This window comes from Ornithorhynchus anatinus, chromosome 9, assembly GCF_004115215.2.
Source record: "Ornithorhynchus anatinus isolate Pmale09 chromosome 9, mOrnAna1.pri.v4, whole genome shotgun sequence".
Lineage (NCBI taxonomy): Eukaryota > Metazoa > Chordata > Mammalia > Monotremata > Ornithorhynchidae > Ornithorhynchus > Ornithorhynchus anatinus.
Genome location: NC_041736.1, coordinates 53,833,289 through 53,859,314, shown reverse-complemented (window position 1 = coordinate 53,859,314; position 26,026 = coordinate 53,833,289). Strand labels below are relative to the sequence as shown.

The following is a 26,026-nucleotide window of genomic DNA, read 5'->3' as shown; positions in this document are numbered from 1 at the left end:
CTTAAAATAGGGGGAGGAGTAAAAGAGGTAGGGCACGGATAAACCTATGGAGCCCCAGTTGGTTCCTTGTCCCAAACAAAAAAGTGGCATAAAGACCCATCCACCCTGGTTCATTCATTCATTCAATAGTATTTATTGAGCGCTTACTATGTGCAGAGCACTGTACTAAGCGCTTGGCAAGTACAATTCAGCAACCGATAGAGACAATTCCTGCCCACTGACGGGCTTACAGTCTAATCGGGGGAGACAGACAAAAACAAGAGCAATAAATAGAATCAAGGGGATGTATATCTCATTAACAAAATGAATATGGTAATAAAAATATATACAAATGAGCAAATGAGCACAGTGTTGAGGGGAGGGGAAGGGAGATGGGGAGGAGCAGAGGGAAATGGGGGAAAGGGGGCTTAGCTGAAGGGAGGTGGGGGGGAGAGAGGCAGTGGAGGGAGCAGAGGGAAATGGGGAAGCTCAGTCTGGGAAGGCCTCTTGGAGGAGGTGAGTTCTCAGTAGGGCTTTGAAGAGGGGTAGAGAATTAGTATGGCGGAGGTGAGGAGGGAGGACATTCCAGGACAGTGGGAGGATGTGGGCCGGGGTCAACGGCGGGATAGGCAAGAACGGGGGACAGTGAGGAGGTGAGCAGCAGAAGAGTGGAGCATGCGGGGTGGGCAGTAGAAAAAGAGAAGGGACGAGAGGTAGGAGGGCTACGACTACGGCTTGCTTCCGTACCTCTGTATCTGAAAGTCGCTGCTGCACGTGCTTGGTTCTGTTCATAAGCTGTTCATCCATTTCGATGTCGCTGCCTCCACTTTGATGGGTATCACTGTTATCACTGCTTTGGGGACTAGCTGCAGGTGACCCTATTTTAAAAACATTTCCACCATTATTTTGGTACTCAAATTAATAACAGTTACATTTAGGTACATTTCTTGGCTCCTTGAACTATATCACCACATAAGAATTTGTCCTCTCTGCTACAAGCCAAAGCTCTAATCTGGAAACAGTGGATAATTTACAAGTTATTTCTGGAAGGAAGGAGAGAAATGTTTCGATACAGAATTTCGTGGTCACTGCTGGATTAGACAGAGACAGGAAATACTGTCAGTGACTTTAACGGAGCTCATACCACAGAGCTCCTTCAAAAATGAACTTTATTACTTTGGCACAAATTTGTTTCCATCAGAAGAGTCTATTTCTCTAAAAGACCAGCAATACAAAAAATGAGAAGGGAGGTTGCCGTGCATTTCTAGGACTCAACTTACAAGGCGATGGGGCTGCTCTTCTGAGCTCTTCTTCCTCTGAAGGAAAAGGAAAAAACAGGAGGGAAACATTCTAAGTGACTGAGCTTCTTTGGCACAGCATATCAGTTGCTCATATTACATAATCAACAAGAGATACAGGTAGGGAAGCCTGCAATATTTAACTCCCCATGACCTGTGGTGGCAGTTGTGGGTGCCTGCATAGAAAAGCCTAAGGAAAGAGGAGTAGGATTTGAAGTCAGGAGAGAAGAATATGGGACAAAAATAGATAAAAGTTCTAGAAAATCCTGGCAAAAGCTAAACAGAGGAGCTGACACCGCATGGGAAACTTTGAAATTCAGAAAGATAAATGCATGACTGATACTCCAGTGCAGTCTTAATCATACAGAGATCATCCTTCAAAAACATTTGTTAAGAAATCAATGCCTTTTCAAAGCAAAAAGTCGAGAGGAGAGAAATGAATTGCAAATGTTATTTTTAGTAAGTTTTGTGTAATGAAGAACATGTCACGTTAAACATTTCTCCATTTAAACATTACATGCTTTAACAATTCATGCAAAATCTTGAATTGAGAGTCCAGAAGCTGAGGAAAAGACTGATGCTAACGTCGATTCTCTTTGGAACAGATTCTCTTTGGGCTTAAAAAAAAATTAATAATAATAATAATAAACATATTACTCACCTTTCTTATTTCCCATAGGAAGATTGGTATTAAGTAAAGATGCAAATGAACTCTGTTTTGATAGCTGGGCCTTAGCTGCTAGTGCATTGTTCCACAATGCCTTAATAAGCATTGATGCCAAATATAATGTCTGATAAAAGAAAGAAGGACTTACTTGAAGGGATATTTTTAAGTGACAGTATAAATTAAATTATGCTGCTCCTATTTGATTACTGCTTATTAAGTACAGTTAACAAAACACAGCAAAAAATGACTAATGCTCTTAAAGAGCAAAATATAAAGTGATGTACTGATTTTCTTTCTTACCTGTTCAGTATGAGCACTTGGATGAAGAGCTGAGACAAGATTAAGGAGATGTCTAAGTGGGACAGGATCCAAATTTTTGATGAGTGAGGGAAACAGATCATGTATATAGCGACTACAATGCTTCAACTAGACAAGAGACAGAATATTCATGAGTCATTATAGAAAGAAAAAGGCAAAATATACATACATATTATTATCGATTATAATAAAAAATAATAATAGTGGAATTTGTTTAGTGCTTAATATATGACAAGCACTGCACTGAGCACTGGGGTAGATACAAGATAATCAGATCCCACATGGGACTCACATTCTAAATAGGAGGGAGAACTGGTACAGTATTCCCATTCTGCAGGTGGGGAAACAGGCACAAATATGTTAAGTGACTAGCCCAAGGTCACATGGCTGAGAAGCAGCGTGGCTCAGCGGAAAGAGCACGGGCTTTGGAGTCAGAGGTCATGAGTTCGAATCCCAGCTCTGCCACTTGTCTGCTGTGTGACCTTGGGCAAGTCACTTCACTTCTCTGGGCCTCAGTTCCCTCATCTGTAAAATGGGGATGAAGACTGTGAGCCCCACGTGGGACAACCTGATTCCCCTGTGTCTACCCCAGCACTTAGAACAGTGCTCTGCACATAGTAAGCGCTTAACAAATACCAACATGGCAGGTGCATGGTGAAGCCAGCATTAGAACCAGGTCCTCTGACTATTCACACAATGTCAACTTCCCAATATCTGTTTACTAGATAGTGCTAGTTCCTCAATTAAGATTAAGAAGGCCAAGCCCCAGAAAGTGCCCTTCAAGCACCTGAGACATGTTTTTTGGTATTAGTGGGTACTGCAACTTTCAAAGTTTTTATGTTTCAGCCACTTTTTTCGTAATGTTTCCTTCTTCAGTTTCTTCTATATTTGGGTTTTAATCTAAATACAATCACTGAATTATTTTATCCATTTAATGAGCCTTACTAAGGTATTAGGTTTGGGTCCCTTGCATTATTTCTCATCATTTCTACTTAGACAAACCTTTGAACTTTAAAACATTTTGCTCCCTGCACTCCCTAGTCCCCACCAGTTTAATCATTTGTGACCACTTCATAATATCATTCCACATGTAGCAAACTTGTTCTTCCTGCTACCTTTAGCCTCTTCCACTTTTTTCTTTGGGGGATAAAGGGGAGCCGGGGGGCGAGGGCATGTTCTGGCACCCCTCTTCAACCCGTGAAAAATTGGGCATCAGAATAGGAAAACAGTCTGCCCTTACAAAAAGTGGTTCACAAAATCAACATCTGATATTTCAAAATACTTCTATTAGCAGCACTAAGCTTAAAAGCAAAGGAAATCCTACTAATCGGCAAGTTTTTAATAGGCCTGTCTAGACATACTAATGAGTTTGATGTTTTCATTTTTCAAGGAATGTCATTACTCCTGGGTATTTGCTATTTTAAGAAAAGTCTCATTATATTAATGCTTGGGTTAACTCAATGTAGCCTTATGGAAATAGTTATGTCTGCCTTTTATAAATATACATGTACATATAGCTTCTCAGAGAGCAAAATTTTAGGCCTCATTTTAAAGTTTCCTTGTATTGTTCAATATGGATTTCAACTTATTTTTATTCAGATGGAAGCTTGAGTGCCTGGCTGAAATTTAGCAGAATTAAAATCCTAATATAAACTGATGCTTACAAGTTCAACAGAATTCCAATAATGTTTATCTGGCTAATGTGTCTTATCAGTCTTAAAAATCAGGCAGTTCTTATTCACTTTAAAGTAGAATTTAATATCTATATTCTTATGCTAATCTTAGAAAAATGCAGTCGTATCCACACATCCAAAGCTAATAATAGAAATCATGGCTCCAACTATTTGTCCACCCAAATCCAAAACTGATATAACCAAAATTAGGGAAATTTTTTCAAATAGACAAGAAGCAAGTTTATTCCTTTCAAAGGAAAGCCGAAACACCTGGCCATGAGACGCTACAATCTACTGAATAAAGCAATCAAGACTGATTATTTGACCCATGGAGAAAGTCTAAATGAAAAACAATGAGCAGGCTCACAAATCTGATTAAATAATTGCATGTGAATTTGAATTTTCCTTCAATTCCTTTCTCAGAAAGTGTGTGAACCTGTCAAATCATCACCCACATTTGAGAGAATAAATACAGCAGAGCCCTGCTCCAGGGGTTCATTGTAAAGACGAGACATACCTTGCAATAAAGAATTTACACACTAAGGGGAAATGAAGGGGAGGAATGGAAAATCAACTTTATGGATTGTGCTGGGTCGAAGCAGAATTGTTCGGGTTACTTGGAGACAGCTTTCTGAAACAGATATGCCTCAAGCTTTGAAATAAAGTGTGAAAGAGAAGGGTGTAGGAAAACAAACAGGTATTTATGATAATAATACCTGTGGGTTTTTTTTTAAGGGCTTACTACGTGCCAGGCACTGTATTAAGCGCTGGGGTAGATTCAAGATAATCAGGCCTACTACAGTCCCTGTCTCATAAGATGCTCGCAGTCTAAGGAGGAGGAAGAACAGGTATCAATATCCACTTCACAGATGAAGAAACTGAGGTCCAGAGAAGTTGAATGACTTAGCCAAGGTGACCCAGAAAGCAAGAGACAGAGCTAGGATTGGAGCTCAAGTCCGCTGACTCCTAAAGGCCTGTGTTCTTTCCAGGAGGCCACACTACTTCCAAACACAATGCTATTTCATGCAGAAAGGATTAAGAGGCAACTTTCTACAAGTGCATGTTTTCTGTTGCTCTGTTACTCCAATTCCTGTGGCAAGACCACAGTGCTATTTCAATTTTTCAACAGCAAATGTTCTATTCTCAAACCTTTTCAAAATTTCATTTTTGGCAAACCTTTGAACATTTCAACCCAATCTAAAATGAACTCATCATGTCCTTACACCAAACATACTTGGTGTAAGGTGCAGTGTGGCAAGAGGAGATACTCAAATCGAGGATAATTCCTGCTGTGGCAACCTAGACAGAATTTTGGGATACTACTGCCTGTATCCAACAGTTATTTGAAATCTGGAGGTGTCTGAAGCTCAGATCATTGAGGAAAGCAATTTTCCAGATTTGTGTGTCCAGGGTACTATATTTATTGGGCTTCTTGCAATACTACATAATTTATAAGTCATATTTAAAAATTGAATATATCCCATATGATTGCATTCTTTGGACGGCAATTCAAAGTGATCATGTAGTGAGGGATTTTGACTGAGAAGTGAATTAGGCCAGCAACCAAGGGGCTCCATTGCACCTCAGTGACCCTACTAGAGAAGGAGGCTGCAGGGAGCAGAGGAGCTAAGGTAGCGCCTTACTCCTGTGTCTGTCTACCTCAGTTCTGTCCCTCCCCATGACTCTACCCCTTCTCCCACTCCCTCTCTATCCCTAGACAAACACACTTATCTCCACCCACCCAGTCCTGATTTTCCCTACCACGCCCATCTGGAGATCTTCTCTCTCCCTGACCTCCAACTCTTTCTATTCTGAGGCTCTTCCTTTCCCGATTCATTCCACTTTGAGGCTTTTCCTTCACTCCACCAGTCTGCACCAAAACCAACCCTCTTCCCCTTTTTTTTTTTGCTAATGCCAATCCCTCCCTATTCTCTCCCTCTCCCTCAATCATGCTCAAGATTTCCAGCTTCTGGCACCCTAGACAGCAGCTGGCAGGATCAACTGGAGAAGACAGCCAGAGTGACTGTCACTCTTCCCCTCCTGTTGTTGCCAAACTAAATGGAAGACAAATGGATTGAAGAGTTAAAAAGTACCCACATAGTCATGAGTACTCCCAAGGTTGGTGTGTGTACAGACATAATAAAAATAATAATTGTGGCATCTGTTAAGCACTTATTATGTGCTTACTATGGAGTAGGTACAAGCTGATCGTGTTGGACACAGTCCTGGCCCGAAATAAGGCTCTCAGTCTTAATCCTATTTTACATATGAAGGAACTAGGCAGAGAGAAGTGAAGTGCCTTGCCCAAGGTCACACAGCAGACAAGTGGTGGAGCCAGGATTAGAACCCAGGTCCTTCAGACTCACAGGTCTGTGCTCTGATGACAGGTGTGCAAAGTGCCTGACGGTGGGACATATAAGGTGGCAGTGGGTGGATGTATTTGCTTGTATATCTGTGCAAACATAGGTGTTTACTTGGGTAAGTGCATGTGTGCCTGGATGTGACTGGGTGGTTGTGTACCTGGGTATGGACATGTATGCATGTGTACCAGAATATGCCTGGTTCATTCAATAGTATTTATTGAGCACTTACTATGTGCAGAGCACTGTACTAAGCGCTTGGGATGAACAAGTCGGCAACAGATAGAGACAGTCCCTGCCGTTTGACGGGCTTACAGTCTAATCGGGGGAGACGGACAGACAAGAACAATGGCACTAAACAGCGTCAAGGGGAAGAACATCTCATAAAAACAATGGCAACTAAATAGAATCGAGGCGATGTACAATTCATTAACAAAATAAATAGGGTAACGAAAATATATACAGTTGAGCGGACGAGTACAGTGCTGTGGGGATGGGAAGGGAGAGGTGGAGGAGCGGAGGGAAAAGGGGAAAATGAGGCTTTAGCTGCGGAGAGGTAAAGGGGGGATGGCAGAGGGAGTAGAGGGGGAAGAGGAGCTCAGTCTGGGAACGCCTCTTGGAGGAGGTGATTTTTAAGTAGGGTTTTGAAGAGGGAAAGAGAATCAGTTTGGCGGAGGTGAGGAGGGAGGGCGTTCCAGGACCGCGGGAGGACGTGACCCAGGGGTCGACGGCGGGATAGGCGAGACCGAGGGACGGTGAGGAGGTGGGCGGCAGAGGAGCGGAGCGTGCGGGGGGGGGCGGTAGAAAGAGAGAAGGGAGGAGAGGTAGGAAGGGGCAAGGTGATGGAGAGCCTTGAAGCCTAGAGTGAGGAGTTTTTGTTTGGAGCGGAGGTCGATAGGCAACCACTGGAGTTGTTTAAGAAGGGGAGTGACATGCCCAGATCGTTTTCTGCAGGAAGATGAGCCGGGCAGCGGAGTGAAGAATAGACCGGAGCGGGGCGAGAGAGGAGGAAGGGAGGTCAGAGAGAAGGCTGACACAGTAGTCTAGCCGGGATATAACGAGAGCCCGTAATAGTAAGGTAGCCGTTTGGGTGGAGAGGAAAGGGCGGATCTTGGCGATATTCGTAGAGGTGAAACCGGCAGGTCTTGGTAACGGATAGGATGTGTGGGGTGAACGAGAGGGACGAGTCAAGGATGACACCGAGATTGCGGGCCTGCGGGACGGGAAGGATGGTCGTGCCATCCACGGTGATAGAGAAGTCTGGAGAGGACCGGGTTTGGGAGGGAAGATGAGGAGCTCAGTCTTGCTCATGTTGAGTTTTAGGTGGCGGGCCGACATCCAGGTGGAGACGTCCCGGAGGCAGGAGGAGATGCGAGCATGAAGGGAGGGGGAGAGGACAGGGGCGGAGATGTAGATCTGCGTGTCATCTGCGTAGAGATGGTAGTCAAAGCCGTGAGAGCGGATGAGTTCACCGAGGGAGTGAGTGTAAATGGAGAACAGAAGAGGGCCAAGAACTGACCCTTGAGGAACTCCAACAGTTAAAGGATGGGAGGGGGAGGAGGCTCCAGCAAAGGAGACCGAGAATGATCGGCCAGAGAGGTAAGAGGAGAACCAGGAGAGGACAGAGTCCGTGAAGCCAAGGTGAGATAAGGTATGGAGGAGGAGGGGATGGTCGACAGTGTCAAAGGCAGCAGAGAGGTCAAGGAGGATCAGAATGGAGTAGGAGCCATTGGATTTGGCAAGAAGGAGGTCATGGGTGACCTTAGAGAGAGCAGTCTCGGTAGAGTGGAGGGGACGGAAGCCAGATCGGAGGGGGTCTAGGAGAGAATGGGAGTTAAGGAATTCTAGGCATCGATTGTAGACGACTCGTTCTAGGATTTTGGAAAGGAAGGGTAGTAGGGAGATAGGACGATAACTGGAGGGGGAAGTGGGGTCAAGAGCGGGTTTTTTTAGGATGGGGGAGACGTGGACATGTTTGAAGGCAGAGGGGAGGAGCCCTTGGAGATTGAGTGGTTAAAATAGAAGTTAAGGAAGGGAGGAGGGCAGGGGCGATGGTTTTAAGAAGGTGAGAGGAATGGGGTCCGAGGCGCAGGTGGAGGGGGTGGCACTTGCGAGGAGGGAGAGATCTCCTCTGAGGATACTGCAGGGGAAGGATGGGAAAGTAGGGGAGGGGTTGGTGGGGGGGAGGGGAGAGGCGGAGGGGTGACTTTGGGGAGCTCAGACCTGATCATGTTGATTTTCGTGAGGAAATAGGTGGCCAGATCATTGGGGGTGAGAGATGGGGGAGGGGGAGGAACAGGGGGCCTAAGGAGAGAGTTAAAGGTCCGGAACAATCGGCGGGGGTGACGGGCATGGGTGTCGATGAGGGAGGAGAAGAAGCTTTGCCTGGCGGAGGAGAGGGCAGAGTTAAGGCAGGAAAGGATAAATTTGAAGTGTGTGAGGTCGGCTCGGTGCTTGGACTTTCGCCAGCAGCGCTCAGCAGCTCGAGCATAGGAGCGTAGGAGGCGGACGGAGGAGGTGATCCAGGGCTGTGGGTTAGTGGAGCGAGAGCGGCGGAGGGAAAGGGGGGCGAGAGAGTCGAGATGAGTAGAGAGGGTGGAGTTGAGAGCGGAGACCTGCTCGTCGAGAGTGGGAAGAGAGGACAGGGCGGCAAGGTGAGGAGAGATGCTATTGGAAAGACGGATGGGATCGAGAGAGCGGAGGTCTCTGTGGGCAGTAGCGAAGATTTGCAGGGGGAGGGAGTGTGAGAGATGAGGCAGGTGAGAAGGTTATGGTCAGAGAGAGGGATTTCAGAGTTGGTGAGGGAGGAGATAGTGCAGCGGTAGGAGATGACGAGGTCGAGGGTGTGACCGAGTCGGTGAGTGGGCGCGGTATGGTGGAGGAGGAGGTCGGCAGAGTCGAGGAGGGATAGCAAGCGGGCGGCAGAGGAGTCGTCGGGTACATCCGTATGGATGTTGAAGTCTCCAAGGATCAGAGTGGGCAGAGAGAAGGAGAGAAGGAAGGTGAGAAAGGGGTCCAGAGGTGGTTGAAGAAGTTGGAGGTGGGACCGGGAGGGCGGTAGATGACGGCCTGGTTTTGGCCATGTGGACATTTGCCAAAGTGGGTGTCTGAATGCTGGTATCGGCAACAATATTTATCACATCCTTACTGTGTGCAGAGCATCTTACTACATGGCTATCCGCTTGTGTGTGTGTGTGTGCCTCTCTGCATGTGTGGGTTTATTCATCTGGGTCTGGGTACAGTGTTCCATTTGTGCAAAATATGGTGGGTTTTTGTTCCACTAGTAAAGAATATTGTTACAAACTCAACTTGAAATATTTCATTTTACTTACATAAATCTAAATATACACAAACCAAACAGGCTTCTTCCTATTCCCAAGAGCATACGTAACAGAGGGAGGGAAAAAAAAGGGCAGCCTCCTGATTCCAAAGAACAAAATTTGTGAAAACCTAAATGGGTTAGTGGAACTAGAGCCTATTAAGTCAGGGACCAGGGTTTCATTCTTGGCTCTACTAAGAGACCTTGGAAGACATTTAACCAGGGTTGCCCTTATGTTTGCCCTCACACGACTAAGGCACTCCATCTTCCACCCGAAACCCAGTTTATCCCTTTATTAACGTCTCTTTCCCCACTAGACTGTATGCTCGTTATGGGCAGGGAGAGAATCTGCCAACTCTGTGGTACTGAACTCTTCCAAACACTTAGTACAATGCTCTGCACATAGTAAGCACTCCATAAATACCACTGCTGATGATGACAATACCCAGAAGCTGACCCAGAAGTTCTACCACTAACTATATGCCAAATACTCCAACTCCCCCTTTCTTGGGATTAATCAATTCTAGTTCATTTCCAAACATAACTCGTGAGGTTAAAAACATTTGACACATCTTCATCAAGGATGACAATATTTTCTATACCTGTGCTGCAGCCCAAATGCAATCTATATGCTGAGTACTCAGTCGCCCTTCAGCTGCCAAAAAATTCAAAATCACTTGACACTGTTTGATAATCTGGAAAATGAGAAAACAATTACAAAAACTTCAATAAAAGAAGTGGGCTTTTCTCTACAGAAGAAAATAAATAAACCAGGGGGTTTTATACAAACCTCAATGTGTAAATTTGGTCCAAAGATATGCTCAACAACATTGTTGCTAATAAGCCAGTCTGCAAGCTCTTTTGCAATGGACCTAAAGTGAAAATATAGGCATAGAGTTATTAGGAGAAGACAGTTCTAAATTCAGAAGTTCTTCCTTACATGTAAATACCGTTACTGTCATTTCTTTGCTACAACACAAACTAGGTATAAAGAACAGGTTGATTCCCAAACAACATTCCATTTTTCTTTTTTAAATCACCCAGCCCTAACACCATCTCTTTCCCTGAATGCACTCACCCCAAGCTCCACCTACCTTTTCCTAACCCCCTTGCCCCTCCTGCCTCCTGGTTCCATCTTGATGCTCCATAATTTTACCCTGGTTCTGCATACCCCAAACCTCCTGCCTAGCGACATTTTCCCAACAGAAAAAACCTGTGCATTATTTATTCAGCTGATACCTGTGCCAGCAACTGCTAATCATATACTAAAATAGAATGATGGTCAAGTAGTAGGGCAGGGAAATGCCCATGAAATATTAATTACTTAGGCAGGGAATAGTTCCATGCTTCACCTGGGGCAGTAGCCAATTCCAGCCCAAAGCAAGTTCTGCTGAGTGGACCCTTACCTGCCTGTGAATTCCTTCACCCAACACTTTAGGAACTTTTTTATTGAGGGTAAGGGATTGGAAGGGCCCCGATGAACATAGCTAAATAGACTGTGCATTAACTCCACAGGGCACCTCTAACGTGGAGGTGACTTTGATGGCAATGAGGGATGTGGAAGTTGTCCTAAGGCTTCCACCCAGCACCTAAGGACCTTCTTTAAAGCAATGTTACTTCTCATTCCTGGGTGCAAAGGAGTCTTTAGGGAGCCTAACCTGACACCCCCAAGTAGGGCACTACGAATTCCCAAGTAAAAGCCTGATTGCTAGGACTCTAACTCAAGATTAACCCAAGATCAACATCACCACTAGTGTCTACGCTGTGCAGGGCACCGTACAGGCACTTAGGTATGCTGACTCTTCAGGAATCTTGATTTTTCTAAGAACCCATCAGTTTAGATTCACTGGTTTCCTTTCTCTCCTTAATACAACACTCAATGTTAGTGCATACACTTGCAGTAGGCAAAAATTTCTTGGAATGGTAATAAAATATAATTCTGTAAGGGAAACAACCTCTCTGAAAATGAACAAATACTGAGATCAGGTAACTCCCACATTTGTTCTAAGATCCTTAACATACAGCTGATGTCTAAGTAGTCGTTTTTGACTGTTTGCACACTCGTTTGTTCCACATGACCTGGACAAGTGTTTGCCTTACAAGTTTCAAACATAAAAAGTGAATGAAATATGGACAAAAGTAAAAACACTAACTGTCACCACACAAGGTAATTTACATTGGTCCTCATTTAGGCTTATTTTTAAAAGTTACCAGTTCATTTAAATAAAAATACAAGGAGCAGGTTAGCAAAGGTGAATGTAGACTTCGTAATGTCATCATGTACCACTCTAGGGGAAAGGCTCGTGTGGCATTTCAAAAAAAGTGAAGAAGGGTAGTGGTTAGTGGAGGCCCTTTTTGGATCTTTATTGACCTTAATTTCTATGACTTCTATTACGACTCATCAAGGACAACTGCTTTCTTATCACAGCCAATTTCCCAGTGAAAATCTGATTTATGAGTCCTAAATATTGTTGCTAAAAATACAGCAAGGAATCATTCATTTGGACTCCAAAATTGGGAATTCACAATAATGGAGACCTGGAACTTAGCCATCCTCCTCCCGTCTGCTTACTCCAACCCTGCTTCCCAGCAAATGCACAGTTTCTGTTTTCAAGATGAAATGTCCATATACCATAGCTCTCCTTTCTAGCATTGCCTCTTTCGTGTTATCAAAGAAGGTAAGAAAGGAAATTTTGAACCAACTGGTGTTTGACAAAGCCTCAGTTTTTGATTAGCAAGACAATATGCACAACGTTTAATGTAGGCAACAAGACCAAAAGTCAGAGAGAGACAGTATTTCTTATTGCTCTACAAAACTCATCCAGGTTCCATAATGGGGTGAGGAGGCATTCAGAAAAAGAGGCAGATGAATATAGATACCACAACTTAAGGGTCAATGGGAAGCAGTATATATGCAAGACTCAGTCTCCTGTCTTCGCACCCTACTTAAAACTCACCTCCTCCAAGAGGCCTTCCCAGACTGAGCTCCTCTTCTCCCTCTACTCCCTCTATCACCCCCCCTTCACCTCTCCGCAGCTAAACCCTCTTTTTCCCCCTTTCCCTCTGCTCCTCCCCCTCTCCCTTTCCATTCCCTCAGCACTGTATTCGTCCGCTCAACTGTATATAATTTCATTACCCTATTTATTGTGTTAATGAAATGTACATCGCCTTGATTCTATTTAGTTGCCATTGTTTTTACGAGATGTTCTTCCCCTTGGCTCTATTTATTGCCATTGTTCTCGTCTGTCCGTCGCCCCCGATTAGACTGTAAGCCCGTCAAACAGCAGGGACTGTATCTGTTGCTGACTTGTTCATTCCAAGCGCTTAGTATAGTGCTCTGCACATAGTAAGCGCTCAATAAATACTATTGAATGAATGAATGAATGAATGAATGAATGAGCTGTACATATACTCCAGTGTCCCAGCATCTTGACAATGCAGATGAGAGATTTCAAAATAACTTCATTGTCATCAGATGTAAAACAATTAGTCACACTAAACTTCATGCAGTCAGTTGATTACAATTTTTCCACTATTAGTATGATTTTCTAACCTTAAATAATGTCTTATTGAATCACAACACTGCCAGGGATTTCAGAGTGTAAGTGATAACCGAGCAGTTATCAAGTTGCTTTCATTTATGTGGAAGGTTCACTTGGATCATTCGGGCTCCAAGGCAGATTTTATGGCCTGACTTATCTGGCTGTTTCCAACATGCAGCAAACTGACTAAATAATTATTGAACACTCCAGCTCACTGGGGCAATATTGGTCTTTACAGAAGGGAAACTTGGGACAGAATACTGCTTAAGTGAGATTACTGCCCCACTCAATTATTAACCAGATGGCTAAGCTACTCAATTTTGGATTTTGAGAGATGCTGGCTTCTGAAAAATTTAATATTCATAGTTCACAGACACTGTTTTATATATCTAAATGGAGAAATTTGGTTTGTGTTGAATAAGGGAACTTTCAAAATCGAAGATAGCGAACAGTTATCTTACCCTGAAGAAAAAAGCACCTTACACAAGACATTCCCAAGGCCATTTTAATGTCATACAAATCAATATTATTATATTTGGTAATAAATGCAGCAGAGAGGATGGTAGTTTCCAAATCAGTATGACGCCCACCTAACTTGCACTGCTCTCTGAACTCATTCCATTCGGCACAAATGTGAATACTGCTGTTATACCAGACTCATAACACATATTGGACAGCATATCTTATTTAAGTTATTTTTATGGTCTACTTACAGCATTTAACATAATGCAATTAATCAATCAATTATATTTATTGAGCACCTATGTGCATAGCACTGTATTAAGAGCAAGGCAATCATTTAGGCAGGGCCTTTACTACTGCATCCACCTCCCTAACTTCCCCGCATCCTATCTCTCCTCTCTCCAGTCCATACTTCACTCTGCTGCCAGATTATTTTTCAAAAAAAGTTCTGTCCATAGCTTCCTAGTCCTCAAGATCTACTGCTTATCATCAACAGAAACTGCTTATCATCAGCTTTAAGACAATCAATCAGCCCTCTCCCTCCTATCTAGCCTCACTGATCTACAACCCAGTACAATCACTCCACTCATCTAACAACCTATTCTCTGTTCCTCGATTTCAATCCACCCCTCCCACTTCAAACTTTTCCCACCTTTAAAACTCTCCTAAAATCACATCTATTCCAAGCAGCCTTCCCAGACTAAGTCCTTTATTTCTCCTATCAACCCTACCCTCTGTCTTCTGTGGGGAGAACTAAAGGGAGGATGAGGGAAGCAGAGGTTCTGGTATGTCAAGGGCCCACTCACCTACCTAAACTGTCTAACAGATGGGAAACCCCTTCACTGGGGTGGAGAAGAACAAAGTCATCCATTCTCTTATCAAATCCGCCCCTAGGGAGCAGGTCACCTCCTTTCATATAAAATATGCAAAGTTCTACCTATCTGCATTTGGGAACTTTTAAAATCTACTTCTCAAGCAGCAACTCTATTTTTAAAATGACCAGAAACAGCTGGTAGTCTGGGGTCATTTGGTCCCTTCCCTGATTACGAAAGAAATCTCAAGGACCATAAGAAGGGAAAAGTGAATAAACCAAACAAACTCTCCTTGTATTTACTATAGTGAAGGATAATGGGAATAGGCAAATAGTTAAGTGAACTTCTTTTGCCTTCCTAAAGAGAAATTTCTAAAACAATCCACAAAATACCTGAGTTTGTATCAGAATTAAGGTATTTGCTTTAGGCCACAGAGATTCACTGCCTTTCCCTTAGTACGAGCAGAAAACACTCAGCTGTTCTTCAAAAAGCACATGTCACTTGACACACAAAGCCATTAACTTAAACATAGGAGGCAAAATTTCCTGTCCCTGGCTTAAGTCACAGTGCTACTTTGTCTATCGTGTTTAACGTTGTGCCCTGGGGTAAAACCGTAATAATATCTGCAACTGCATTACTCTGAAATGAACTATAAAAGCAATTATACTTGACATATATTGAGCTTTTCATGACTTTTTCTTGACTCAAATTTTTAAATGAGTTCTTGAATCCTGGAGACTGTAAATCTGAAAATATATATTTAGAAATGCATGGCAATAAGGCTTCTACATGGTATGTAGTCTCTGAAATCAATCTTTAATTTTTAATAATTTTTCTAAACAAAGTTCAGTCTACATCACCCCACTCTTCAAGGACCTCCACTGGATGTTCAACCCTCTGCATCAAACAGAAACTCTACCGTAGGCTTTAAACCACTCAATCGCCTTGTCTCCTCCTACCTCATCTCCCCGATTTCCTACTACAACCCAGCACGCACACTTTGCTCCTCTAATGCCAACCTACTTACTCACTGTATCTCAATCTCATCTATCTCACCACAGACATCTTGTCCACGTCCTGCCTCTGGCCTGGAACACTCTCCCTCTTTATATCCACCTAACGTTCACTCTTCCCACCCTCAAAGCCTTATTAAAATCACATGTCCCCAAACAGGTCTTCTCGACTAAGTCTTCTTTTTCCCTACTGTCTCTTCCATCTGCTTCATCTATCCACTTGCATCTGTCCTCCTTAAGGACTTGATATTCACCCCACCCTTAGGCCCACAGCACTTATGTAAACATCCAAAATTTATTTATATTCATGTCTCCCCCTCTAGAATGTACACTCCTTGTGGGCAGGGAAGACACCTACCAAATCTGTGATACTGTACTCTCCCAAGCACTTAGTACAGTGCTCTGCACACAGGAAGCACTTAATAAATATAATTGACTGATTGATTGACAGCCAAGCCAAACTAAATCCTGTTGGGCTACCTGTCCATTTGGATCTGGAGAACACAGTAGCCATGAAAATTAGCAAGACCCTCAGGTGAAAACAGAAATTAGAATGAGACTACAACAAATCAAATTACAAGCTGGAAAAAAAAGTAAATAAAAACATAAAAGTTGACCCAGAGAAACCAATAATGCAACTCTCCAAAACAATGTTTTAAAATTAACTTCAGAAAAGATGAGTTGTCGTTCCAAATAAAATAATTACACTAAATTCCAGTAATGTAAATATAAATTCAAGTAATGCCTGTTTATCATGCCGTTTTTATGATCTATTTTAACAAAACAAAATCATTAAAATCTAACAGTGCCTGGCACATAGTAAGCGCTTAACAAATACCATAATTATTATTATTTAAAATACACTGAGGGTGATAAGTTCATCTCCTGTACTTTTTGTAGCAGTTAATATACACAGTAATAGCTTTTAACATATGCAGTGGAACTGAACTCTTAGAATATGCTTTTAACTATTTTAGATATGTAGGAAAAAAAATTCTAAGTCTCCAAATAGACAGCTAGAGGATATAATTCATTGCTTTTTAGACTATGAGCTCCCAGAGGGAAAGAGACCGTGCCTAATATTCACTTATATATTCTTTCCCGGAGCTTAGTACAGTCTCTGCACAATAGTAAGCGCTTAATAAATACTATTACTCTCACTACTATATTATTTCTAAAGTGCTTGGTAATTCCGCAAGAAGCGTTACATAAATCCTAGTGCAGTGCTACAGTTTATACATATGGCAATAAGCAGCAAATGCTCCCAGATAAAAATTTCACTTCTGCGTATTTTCCCCTATTTTAAAATGAATGTAGAATGAATATTTAACAAAAGAAATTCAAAGCACTTGATTTGATTGAATATTTTAGAATACTAATTTACAGTCACCATGTCAATGCCTGAATTAGCTATTTGATGTGTTTGTATGTTTTTCCAATAATTTTGTTTCTGAGGTGACAGTAAGAAACAAAAGCAAAGAATTTACCTAAGAAACTAAAGACTGATAAAATCATTTTCCAACCAATGATATGTAGAACTCTGGAGGAATTTTATATTTTACAGAAGTCGGTCTGTTACACGAAATAGAGCATAAAGAAAAATATGACTACAAAATAGCAAAACCTAGCCTGTTGTGATTATCTTCCATTGTTAAGTTCAAATGTTTCAAAAGATTTCCATGCTGCACTGTTCCCTCAAGCCATACTTTATGAGGTTTACGTTTTAGGAGATAGAGTTTATTGAACCACCACTTCCAAAGACTCTCTTACTCAGATAAACAAATACCTAATATCACCACTCACTATTTTGCCATTAAAAGCATAGATCAGGGTGAATTAAAAGACTAACATCCTTCTGTTTTTAAAGGCATTTTCACTTTTCATTTTTTCCTCCAAATTTTTCAAGCCTAGATGTTTATTCCAGAGAAAGATGGGTTTGAATTTTTTTTACCTGTCCCGAGGGGTCCAGAATATATAGCGGGACCTGTACATTCCTTCTTCCCAAAGTCTCTTTGTTGTATTTATCTCCCAACCCTACCCTTATCTCCTGATGGAAAAATATCTCTTTCATCTTGATTATGAGTAAGCCATTAAAGCAATCTTTATCTGACCTGGCTGAATGAAAAGAAAAAAGTCAGAGAAGAGAGATAGGGGTTAGGTGGGCAGCTAAAGGTCACTGTAGTGTGTTGGCTTATCCACCTTCTCTTTCATTTGCACAGCTTTTAGCAAGGATGGGAAGCAGTTTGAAAGAGGAAACTGGCAACAAGAAGAAGATCAGGGTCTGACTTCAATTACCCTGCTCTACCCAATGTCATTCTTCTTCAAAAAATCAATCCCATCATCAACACCCCACAAAGACCTTAGGCTAGATGATGAACTTCACTCCCGACAGGCCTCCCAAAAGCCTGGGATCTAGCTATTTAAGTGAACACGAGCATTGCATGCTACTTCCAAACAGCACAAAGGCCAGACACATGACACTGTTTCTGTCCTCCCCACTCCTGGCCAAGAAATGGACAGGTATGCTATTTCAGCAAGCCCAGTTCAGCGACAGCTTTGGCACAAAGCAAGTCTCAGTTCTTAAAGGATCATGGTCAGCTGCAAACGTCGTAGGCTACTGGTGGGGCCAAGTGGAAAAGGGAGTTTCAAATGCAAGCAAATGGGTGCCCCAAAAAGCCCTGCCTGGTCTGGGGCTTAAAGGGAAGAAGAAAGTCAGGGAAAATAAGGAAATCCAATAACATTAACCAGAAATACTGTCATGGAAAGTCATCCAACCTGGAAAGCATTCTTTCATTTTACAACAGATGAAATCATGGACAAAACACCCGTATGTTACTATAGAAAAACTGAGGGTTGTTACATGGTATGCCCTTAATGGTTAGATGCAATCATCATACTGCTCCTCCAAACAGCTTCCTCTAGATTATAAATTCACTGTGGGCAGAGAATGTGTCTACCAAACTCTGTTATATTTTTTATATAGGCATGCAGTACAGTGCTCTGCACACTGTAAGCGTTCAATAAATAAAATTGCTTAATCCAGCTGTCACCTGTAGTCACTGTAGGAGATAGAATACATGCTGAAAGGACCATTAGACTGACTCGATCATAGCATTTCTAATGTCTTTATTTTCTTACTACCTTCATTTCTTGTCTTTTGCTTTTCCAAATAATAAATATTTATTGAGCACTTACTTCTGTGTACAGAGCACTGCACCAAGCACTTGGAAAGTATAACATAACAGAGTTGGTAGACATGATCCCTACATAAGAAACTTACAGTCTAGAGGGGAAGGCAGACATTGAAATAAATTATACTTAGGAGAAATGGCAAAGCATAAGGATATGTATACCACAACTGCTCTGGAGCTGAGAATGGGGTGCAAATTATGTGCCAAAGAAGTATAGATCCAAGTGATACAGGAGGGAGGGAGAGTAGAAAAATGAGATCAAGTTGGGGAAGGTCTCTTGGAGGAGGATGTGATTTTAGCATGGCTTTGACTGCGAGAAGCGGTGATGACCTGTCACCTATAAAGGAGGAGGGAATCCCACGCTAGGGGGAGGAAGCGTACCAGGGGCTGGCTATCACATGAGATCGAGGTAATCTAGTTGCTGTTGGGAGAGTGGTGTGAGTGGACTGAGTTGTAGTAGGTGATCAGTGAAGTAAGGGGGGGAGAGAGCTGATTGAGTGTCTTAAGGCCAATGATAAAGAGTTTTTGTTTGATATGAAGGTGGATGGGCAACCATTGGAGGTTTTTTGAGGAAGTGGGTAGGCATGGCTGAATGTTTTTTTGTAGGAAAATGATCCGTGCAGCCGGGTGAAATATGGGCTTGTTGAGGAGATGGGAGGCACCGAGGGTCAGAGAAGAGGCTGATGCAGTCATAGCTGGATATGATAAATACCTGGATCAGCAAGGCGGCAGTTTAGATGGAAAAGGAAAGGCAGATTCGAGAGATATGGGAAGGCAGAACCAATGTGTTCCTTGAATAAAGGATGAAGCAGGAAAGGAAAAAACCTTGCAGGATGGGAATCTGTCCATCTATCCCACTTTCTCACTTGCTGGAGAAGGGTTGCGGCAGACAGAAGTTACTTGAGATGTTTTGTCCATCCTATCCTTGCTCCTTGACCCACTCCATAAGTGTTCTCAAAAGTCTTGACCAGAAATGGAAATACAAAGAGGGCTCATCTGCTTCAGAATATGAGAGACAGCAACTTTTTTCACTTTCACCTGAAAATTAAGTCAATCACCCATGGACATACATACTCTGTCACCAAGGGAAGCAATTTTCTACCTTAACTACACACAAAATCTTGGCAGGCCACAGGCAGAGCTCAAAAATGCCAGTCCATTACAGTAACAAGCCACCTAAGTGCTTTGGCCAAGGAAATATCTGAGAAAATGCGCATGATGACAATGAAAATTTACACACCACTAAGGTAGGTTAAATTATGCACTCTTAAAACACGGAAGTTAACTATTTACTGTGTCCCCGTATGAGCATGGCGTTTTATAAGCAATGTTGGGTTTTCACACTGTATAAACATATATCACCGTTGTTGTTTTGTTATTTTAATCAAATCCAACAATCAAGTTCTACATTAACAGAGGCATGCCTTTTACTTTTCTAGTTAGTGGAAAAGTAATAGGATTCAGCTCTGAAACATAAGAACCATAAAAATTGAATTATATGATTCTTTCAACTGCCACACAATTTGATAAGTTGGACACATAACTAACTTAACTGGTGCTTTTGACCACCAAAAATTCTGGTATCCACTGAAAAGTACATCCTTAACATCATCGGAATGCCAGGTGAGTTCTAAAACCTAAAGCTGTTCAACCATGAATTTCTTTCATATTAGCTCAGGGTCTTCAGATAAAGAGCTCCACCAAAAACTGAGTTTCTTCCCCTATGACAAATACCTTCCCTTATGACAAATAACGAAACCCTGCAACCATTTCCTTTCAGAAACTCCCTTGACTTCAACAGAAAAGGCCACTAGTTGAAACAAATCCAGAGAAAAGGCCCAAGTTCTTTCCCTAGGGGTGGAGCAACAGGTTGGCTGGAAATTCTAATTGATTCCATTTAAAGCGTTCACCCAAGATCCTTCCCTCTAAAGCACCTAATCCCATTCCTGCCTACTACCCAGAGAGCACCCCAAATTCCCACTTCACAACATCTAATCCTGCTAGGACCCCTTTGTTTGTAAATAACTATGGCACTTAACAGTGCTTTATTATGTGCCAAACACCAAGCTAAGAACTGAGCTAGAGTTTTGTTCACTTTGCTTCCCAATCCTGGCAAATCCATCCCAGACACTCCTGTCTTCTCCTCCTGATCTCCCCAATTAACCATTATTCAGCCTGGGACCAAGTGGAATCCTGGAACAACTCCTTCCAACCTAGGATGTCCAGATACTCCAGCCTGATTCTTGAGACATTCTTAAATACACTTCCATCTGAAATCCCCCTCACCACATATCTTTCCTAAACCTGAGATATTTCCCTCAAACAGACACACTGGCTTACTGGATTCTGCACTCACGTCCCTTTATCTTACTTTTAATTTCAGCAAAACTGGCATTCATTCATTTTTCTGATCACATCTTCCAAGTGTTCCTATAACTTTTCTTTACTTTTTACACATATGACAGAATAAAGGAGTTCAATTCATTTTAGCAATAAGGAATCCAAAACAGAGGTCATATTATATACTAGGACAACACATGAATTAGAAACAGAAATTGTGGACTTTACGATCTGTGCTCAAGACAAATCAATCTAGCTTCATAACTCACTCCAGAAGCAATTATGTCTTTTCCAATTTGGGCAGGTTAATGGTATAAAATTGTGCCTTTTCTGTTTGGGCCTGAGTTTTTGATCACAAAACTTTTTGTGATGTCTGCATTATGGTTTTTCTATGTCTAACTATACCCATGTGAGTCAAGGTTTTCTAAATTTAATTTTACCCGAAGCTGTGGGTTACAGGGCGAAGTAATATAATGTCCAATTTAAATCACCCGACACAACACTTCAGAGTTTGAAATCTTGGCCTGGCAATGAGTGAATGGTGAGTGCAAGAATGTGGAGTACAAGATCTCCTATGGTAAGAAAAGGTAAATATAAGAAAAGGTAAATACTGGAAGCAAAAGAATGAACACTTTCACCCAGAGGTGGGCTTGAAGTTGGGGCAGGAGGAAAAGAAAAAGTGAAGGAGGAAGAGTGGAAGTGGAAAAAATAAGGGGAGGAGGAAAGGAAGAGGAGACAGGGAGAGAAATGTAAGGAGGCAAAATTGACAGCAGAAGCTGCATCGTTTAACTCCCCCAAGTGTTCTGCATATAGGTTCTCACAGAATAAACAAATCTTCCCTCCAGGGTGGGCAATCTCCCCTTAAGCGGCTTCTCTAGTTCTCACCAGGTTCCAGGGCTGGGCCAGAGGTTCCTTGAGACCCTGGCACCGGCACTTGTGAGAAAGTGCCATTACGTGCTTATGGAACCTACATAAGCCCCATGGGACTGAATGGTTTGTATGCCCTTTTCCTGGCTTGGCACCGCACTCTGGCTCAGTTATGAGCCAGGCAAGATCAGCCAGACAGTCATAACAGGGTGGGCAAGCCCAGCTGAAGACCCCGCTTTTCCCACTATGGCAGGCGGTAGGCAAGTGGTGTTAGGGTGGGAAAGGACACTGAGCCCCGAGGAACTTCAGGTTCCACAGCAGTTCTGGACGGCTCGTCCTCATGGTTTCTGGAGCCGAGAGGAACCTCTGGCTTGGGCCCAGAGCTCAGTGAGGACCAAGGGAATAATGCAGATGCTGGAGTGGGGCCAGAGGCTGTGACCCGCCAGCAGGGAGCCCGAGGTGGCTCTTTTGGTCCCTTTCTAGCTCTAAATGGATGGATGAACACCACCCTGTCCCCGTTCCACCTCCACCACAGTCAAATCAATCAATGGTATTTATTGAGCGCTTACTGTGTGCAGAGCACTGTACTAGGCACTTGGGGCAGTACAATCCAACAGAGTTAGTAGACATGATCCCTGCTGACAAGGAGCTTACAATCTACAGTGAGACACAGATATTAAAAGCAGAGTTAGAGGCGACACACATAAGTGCTAAGGGCTGGAATGAGTACCTGAGTAAGTGCCTCGGGGGTACACACCCGAGAGCAGAAGCTATGCAGGGGAAAGGGCACCTAGGGTGGGCAATGAGGGGTTAGTCAGGGAAGGGAGGGGAAGGATGCCCATCCAGTCCGAAAAGGTGTACGGGGTGAAACTTTCTCGGGCCGAAGTCCACGGGCAATGACCCTCCCTGTCTTTTTGGGGCGGCCACCTAGGCTTCCACCCTCCTTTAGGAATGAGCCACAGACTCTGCTCTGAACCTTGGGCTATCTGTTTTATGGCAGAAAAGCCCTGACTGTAGGCAGTTCTCAGGCTGCCCAGGACTCGGCTGATTTCGCTACCTTGGAGGCAGAGCTGGACCTGCCTGGCCTGCCACGGCTACCATCGCCCACTCTACTGCCCCTAGAGAGGGTTAGGGAGCTTAATTTATAGACTGTGCCGGCCCTACTATGAAGGGACTTGAGCTTCTGTCTATCTTAAATCTCCCTCATCAAACCCATGACCAATTAGGTGGAGATCTGTACCCTAGAAGCACTTGATATTCATCCCACCTTCAGCCCCATTGCCCTGATGTACATATCTGTAATTTATTTCTATTAATGTCTGTTTCCCGATCTAGACTGTAAACTCCTTACGGGCAGGGAACGTTTCTACCAGCTCTCTTATATTCTATTCTATGCGCCCAAAAGCTCAGGACAATATTCTGCACTCAGTAAGTAATCAATAAATACCACTGACTGACTGGAAATCGTGAATCCTGTTGCTGCGGGATCTCCTGCTTCTAGATGGTGAGCCCATAGTTGGGTAGGGATTGTCTCTATCTGTTGCCGAATTGTACTTCCCAAGTGCTTAGTGCAGTGCTCTGCACACATTAAGCGCTCAATAAATACGACTGAATGAATGAATGAATGCAGGTACACATTTCTGTTAGGGTAAGCGCACGTCAATGTATAAGAGGCAATGTACAGACGCAGCTGGGAAAGAGCAACACGGAAAAAAATGCAGGTTATTTCGGAGGAGAATGAATATTTTTGACTACTAATTCGCTGGATTTTTTAGGGGTGGCTAAGACCTTTAATAAGGACAGCATGATAGTCCCCGAAAAGAATACTTCATTTCATAATTAAAACATACACTGGAAGATACGGAGAACAATTCAGGAGTAAATGTGAGTCCTCTTTCTCTTAATGATTGCATCTGCTCAAGTCAGCATTAAAGTTAATATTCTATCTCAGCCAGAGGAATAACTATTGTCAAGAGGGGGTCAGGGCATCAGGAGAGAGACTGAGGGACTGCAGCCCCAGGTGTACCTGAGGACATAGATAAGGCCTGGGAACTACCATGAATGTTAGGCTCCAATGTGAGGAAGGAGTCCTCCCCAGCTCCGTATCCCCAGAGAGGTAGCCTCTGGTACCCTGTTCAGGTAGAGAGGAGGACCGCCCCGGCAAGGCAGGAAGTGCGCCTCAATGCCCGGCTCCTCGGATGGGCTTGGGCCCCTGCAGCCATGGCGTACTGCGGGTGAACCCACGGTAGCCATCCAACGGCCAAAGGGTAATACACCTCCATGTGCTGTGCTGCTGGACTGCTACCAGCCTGGGCAACTAAACCAGTCACAGGACCAGAGAACACTTCCCACTCTGCTTCTCGCCCACCTCCAGGGAGGGACTGAGAAAGGACTGGGCTGGGCAGGGCAAGGCCATGAGACCACCATCCTCACCCCAGACAAAATGAAAATCCTGCTTCTGAAAGACCAGAGAAAAAAAGTTTCAAGCATTAATTGTTGTGAAAGCTTGTTAAAAGTCGATCTGGATGAGGCCTCAAGGCAAAATATTTCTCATAAGCATTTTGAAATATGCCAACACTCCAAAACCATGACAGATTATACAAGCACTTGTATTTGACTTGTGGGTTTATGCATGAGTACTCAAAATGATGGTCCTACTTACGTTTCTGTGTCTGAAACTAACGATTCATTATTACACACATCGTTGAAGGTGTGAAGTTGATTCTAAGATTGGAAAAAGGAAGAAGCAATTAAATCAACTTCAGCAATATTTCTCTGACTTTTTTGCATACATTACCAGTGACAAACAACAGTGAACATCTTAGGTAATTAGATCAGCAAATTATCGACCAAATCCAGCTCTACGCCACTTCTTGAAGCAATTTTCTTTACAATTCAGTTCCAATTTTTTAAATTTATTAGAAGCAATGGGTTTTTTTTCCCCAAAAGGCATCTGCTACTTCCCACATACTAATTTTTTGTTCTCAGAATTAATTTCACTCCAGTCATATTTGTAAATCTCCAGAAATAATACCAATATATTGGTTGATCATAAATTCTTCTAAGAAGCTCCTCCCAGACTGCAAATCCCTTGAGGGCCAGGATCATGACTACTAACTCTACTATACTCTCCCAAGAACTCAGTACAGTGTTCTGCACACAATAATCACTCAATAATACTGTTTGATTATTTTTTTCTAAAATCAGTCTTTCTTGGCAAGGAAGAGCGATAATTTAGATGGGAATTATGGTTTGAAAAATTCTCCTCCAAGTTTCACCACTGGTCCATAGAATAGAAAAGCAGTGTGACCTAGTGGAAAGAGAATGGGCCTGAGAGTCAGAGGACCTAGGTTCTAAACTCTGCTGCCCTTGTCTGCTGTGTGACCTTGGGCAAGTCACTTAACTTCTCTGGGTCTCAGTTCCCTCATCTGCAAAATGGGGATTCAATACCTATTTGTCCACCTTAGACTATGAGCCCCATGTGGGGCCTGATTATTATGCATCTACCTCAGTCCTCAGTTCAGTATAGTGCCTGGTGCATTGTATGTGCTTAAATACCATTATTAGTATTATTATTATTCCGTGAAAAAGGACTAATTTAGAAAGAAAATATCAAATAGAGGAAAAATGTCCTAAAACAGTTTGATCTAGAATTCATGAGAAAAATGATCTTAATCTCTTTATTCTGTTTTTACTAGTACTATTTTTGTATGGAATCTCCACCAGAAAAATAAGTAACTGCACCACACAAGTTCAGGGATGAAAAAAATGTTACATATGACCTTGGGGATTCCTCGTTATTTCTTCATCCTATAGCTATAAAAATATAGTTCCCCATTTCAAGATCAATTTCTGGGTTGGGGAAAGACATTTGGGAAGGAGAAGTTTGACCATATAATCGCTCCTCTATGATTTATTTTAATAATGGTCTTAAAAGAAGTGTAGTTTGCCCACACAGTAAAAAGAAAAATGGAGAAAATGATGGGTCACCTAGTCTCTGATAAGAGCCTGAAAAATAGCACCGGGGTGCCTAGAGACCAATCGAGAGGGTGAGGAGAGCTCTTTCAGGCTTGGAGGTGGGAGGGGGAATGAGGCCCAACTCCAGAAAGTCCAGAACTGCACTCTACAACTTCATAAATGGTACCTGGTACTTACTGCCCCCTCAGTTTCATGCCTGATTTTTTT

General features: G+C 42.9%; 1 protein-coding gene across 5 annotated transcripts in view; it reads right to left on the bottom strand.

Moving 5' to 3' along the window:
• Positions 1-26,026, bottom strand: part of USP34 (ubiquitin specific peptidase 34) — a 180,576-nt gene that overhangs the window by 76,139 nt on the left and 78,411 nt on the right. For 4 of the 5 annotated variants that reach the window (XM_029071971.1, XM_029071974.1, XM_029071975.1 and 1 more), the window contains 7 exons: positions 24,504-24,565; positions 10,405-10,486; positions 10,217-10,309; positions 2,245-2,370; positions 1,939-2,068; positions 1,260-1,295; positions 727-857 (listed from right to left, as the gene is read on the bottom strand). In XM_029071971.1, the coding sequence (XP_028927804.1) occupies positions 727-857; positions 1,260-1,295; positions 1,939-2,068; positions 2,245-2,370; positions 10,217-10,309; positions 10,405-10,486; positions 24,504-24,565 (660 nt within the window). The remainder of the gene's footprint in view (positions 1-726; positions 858-1,259; positions 1,296-1,938; positions 2,069-2,244; positions 2,371-10,216; positions 10,310-10,404; positions 10,487-24,503; positions 24,566-26,026) is intronic. The other variant, XM_029071972.1, reaches the window with a different exon arrangement.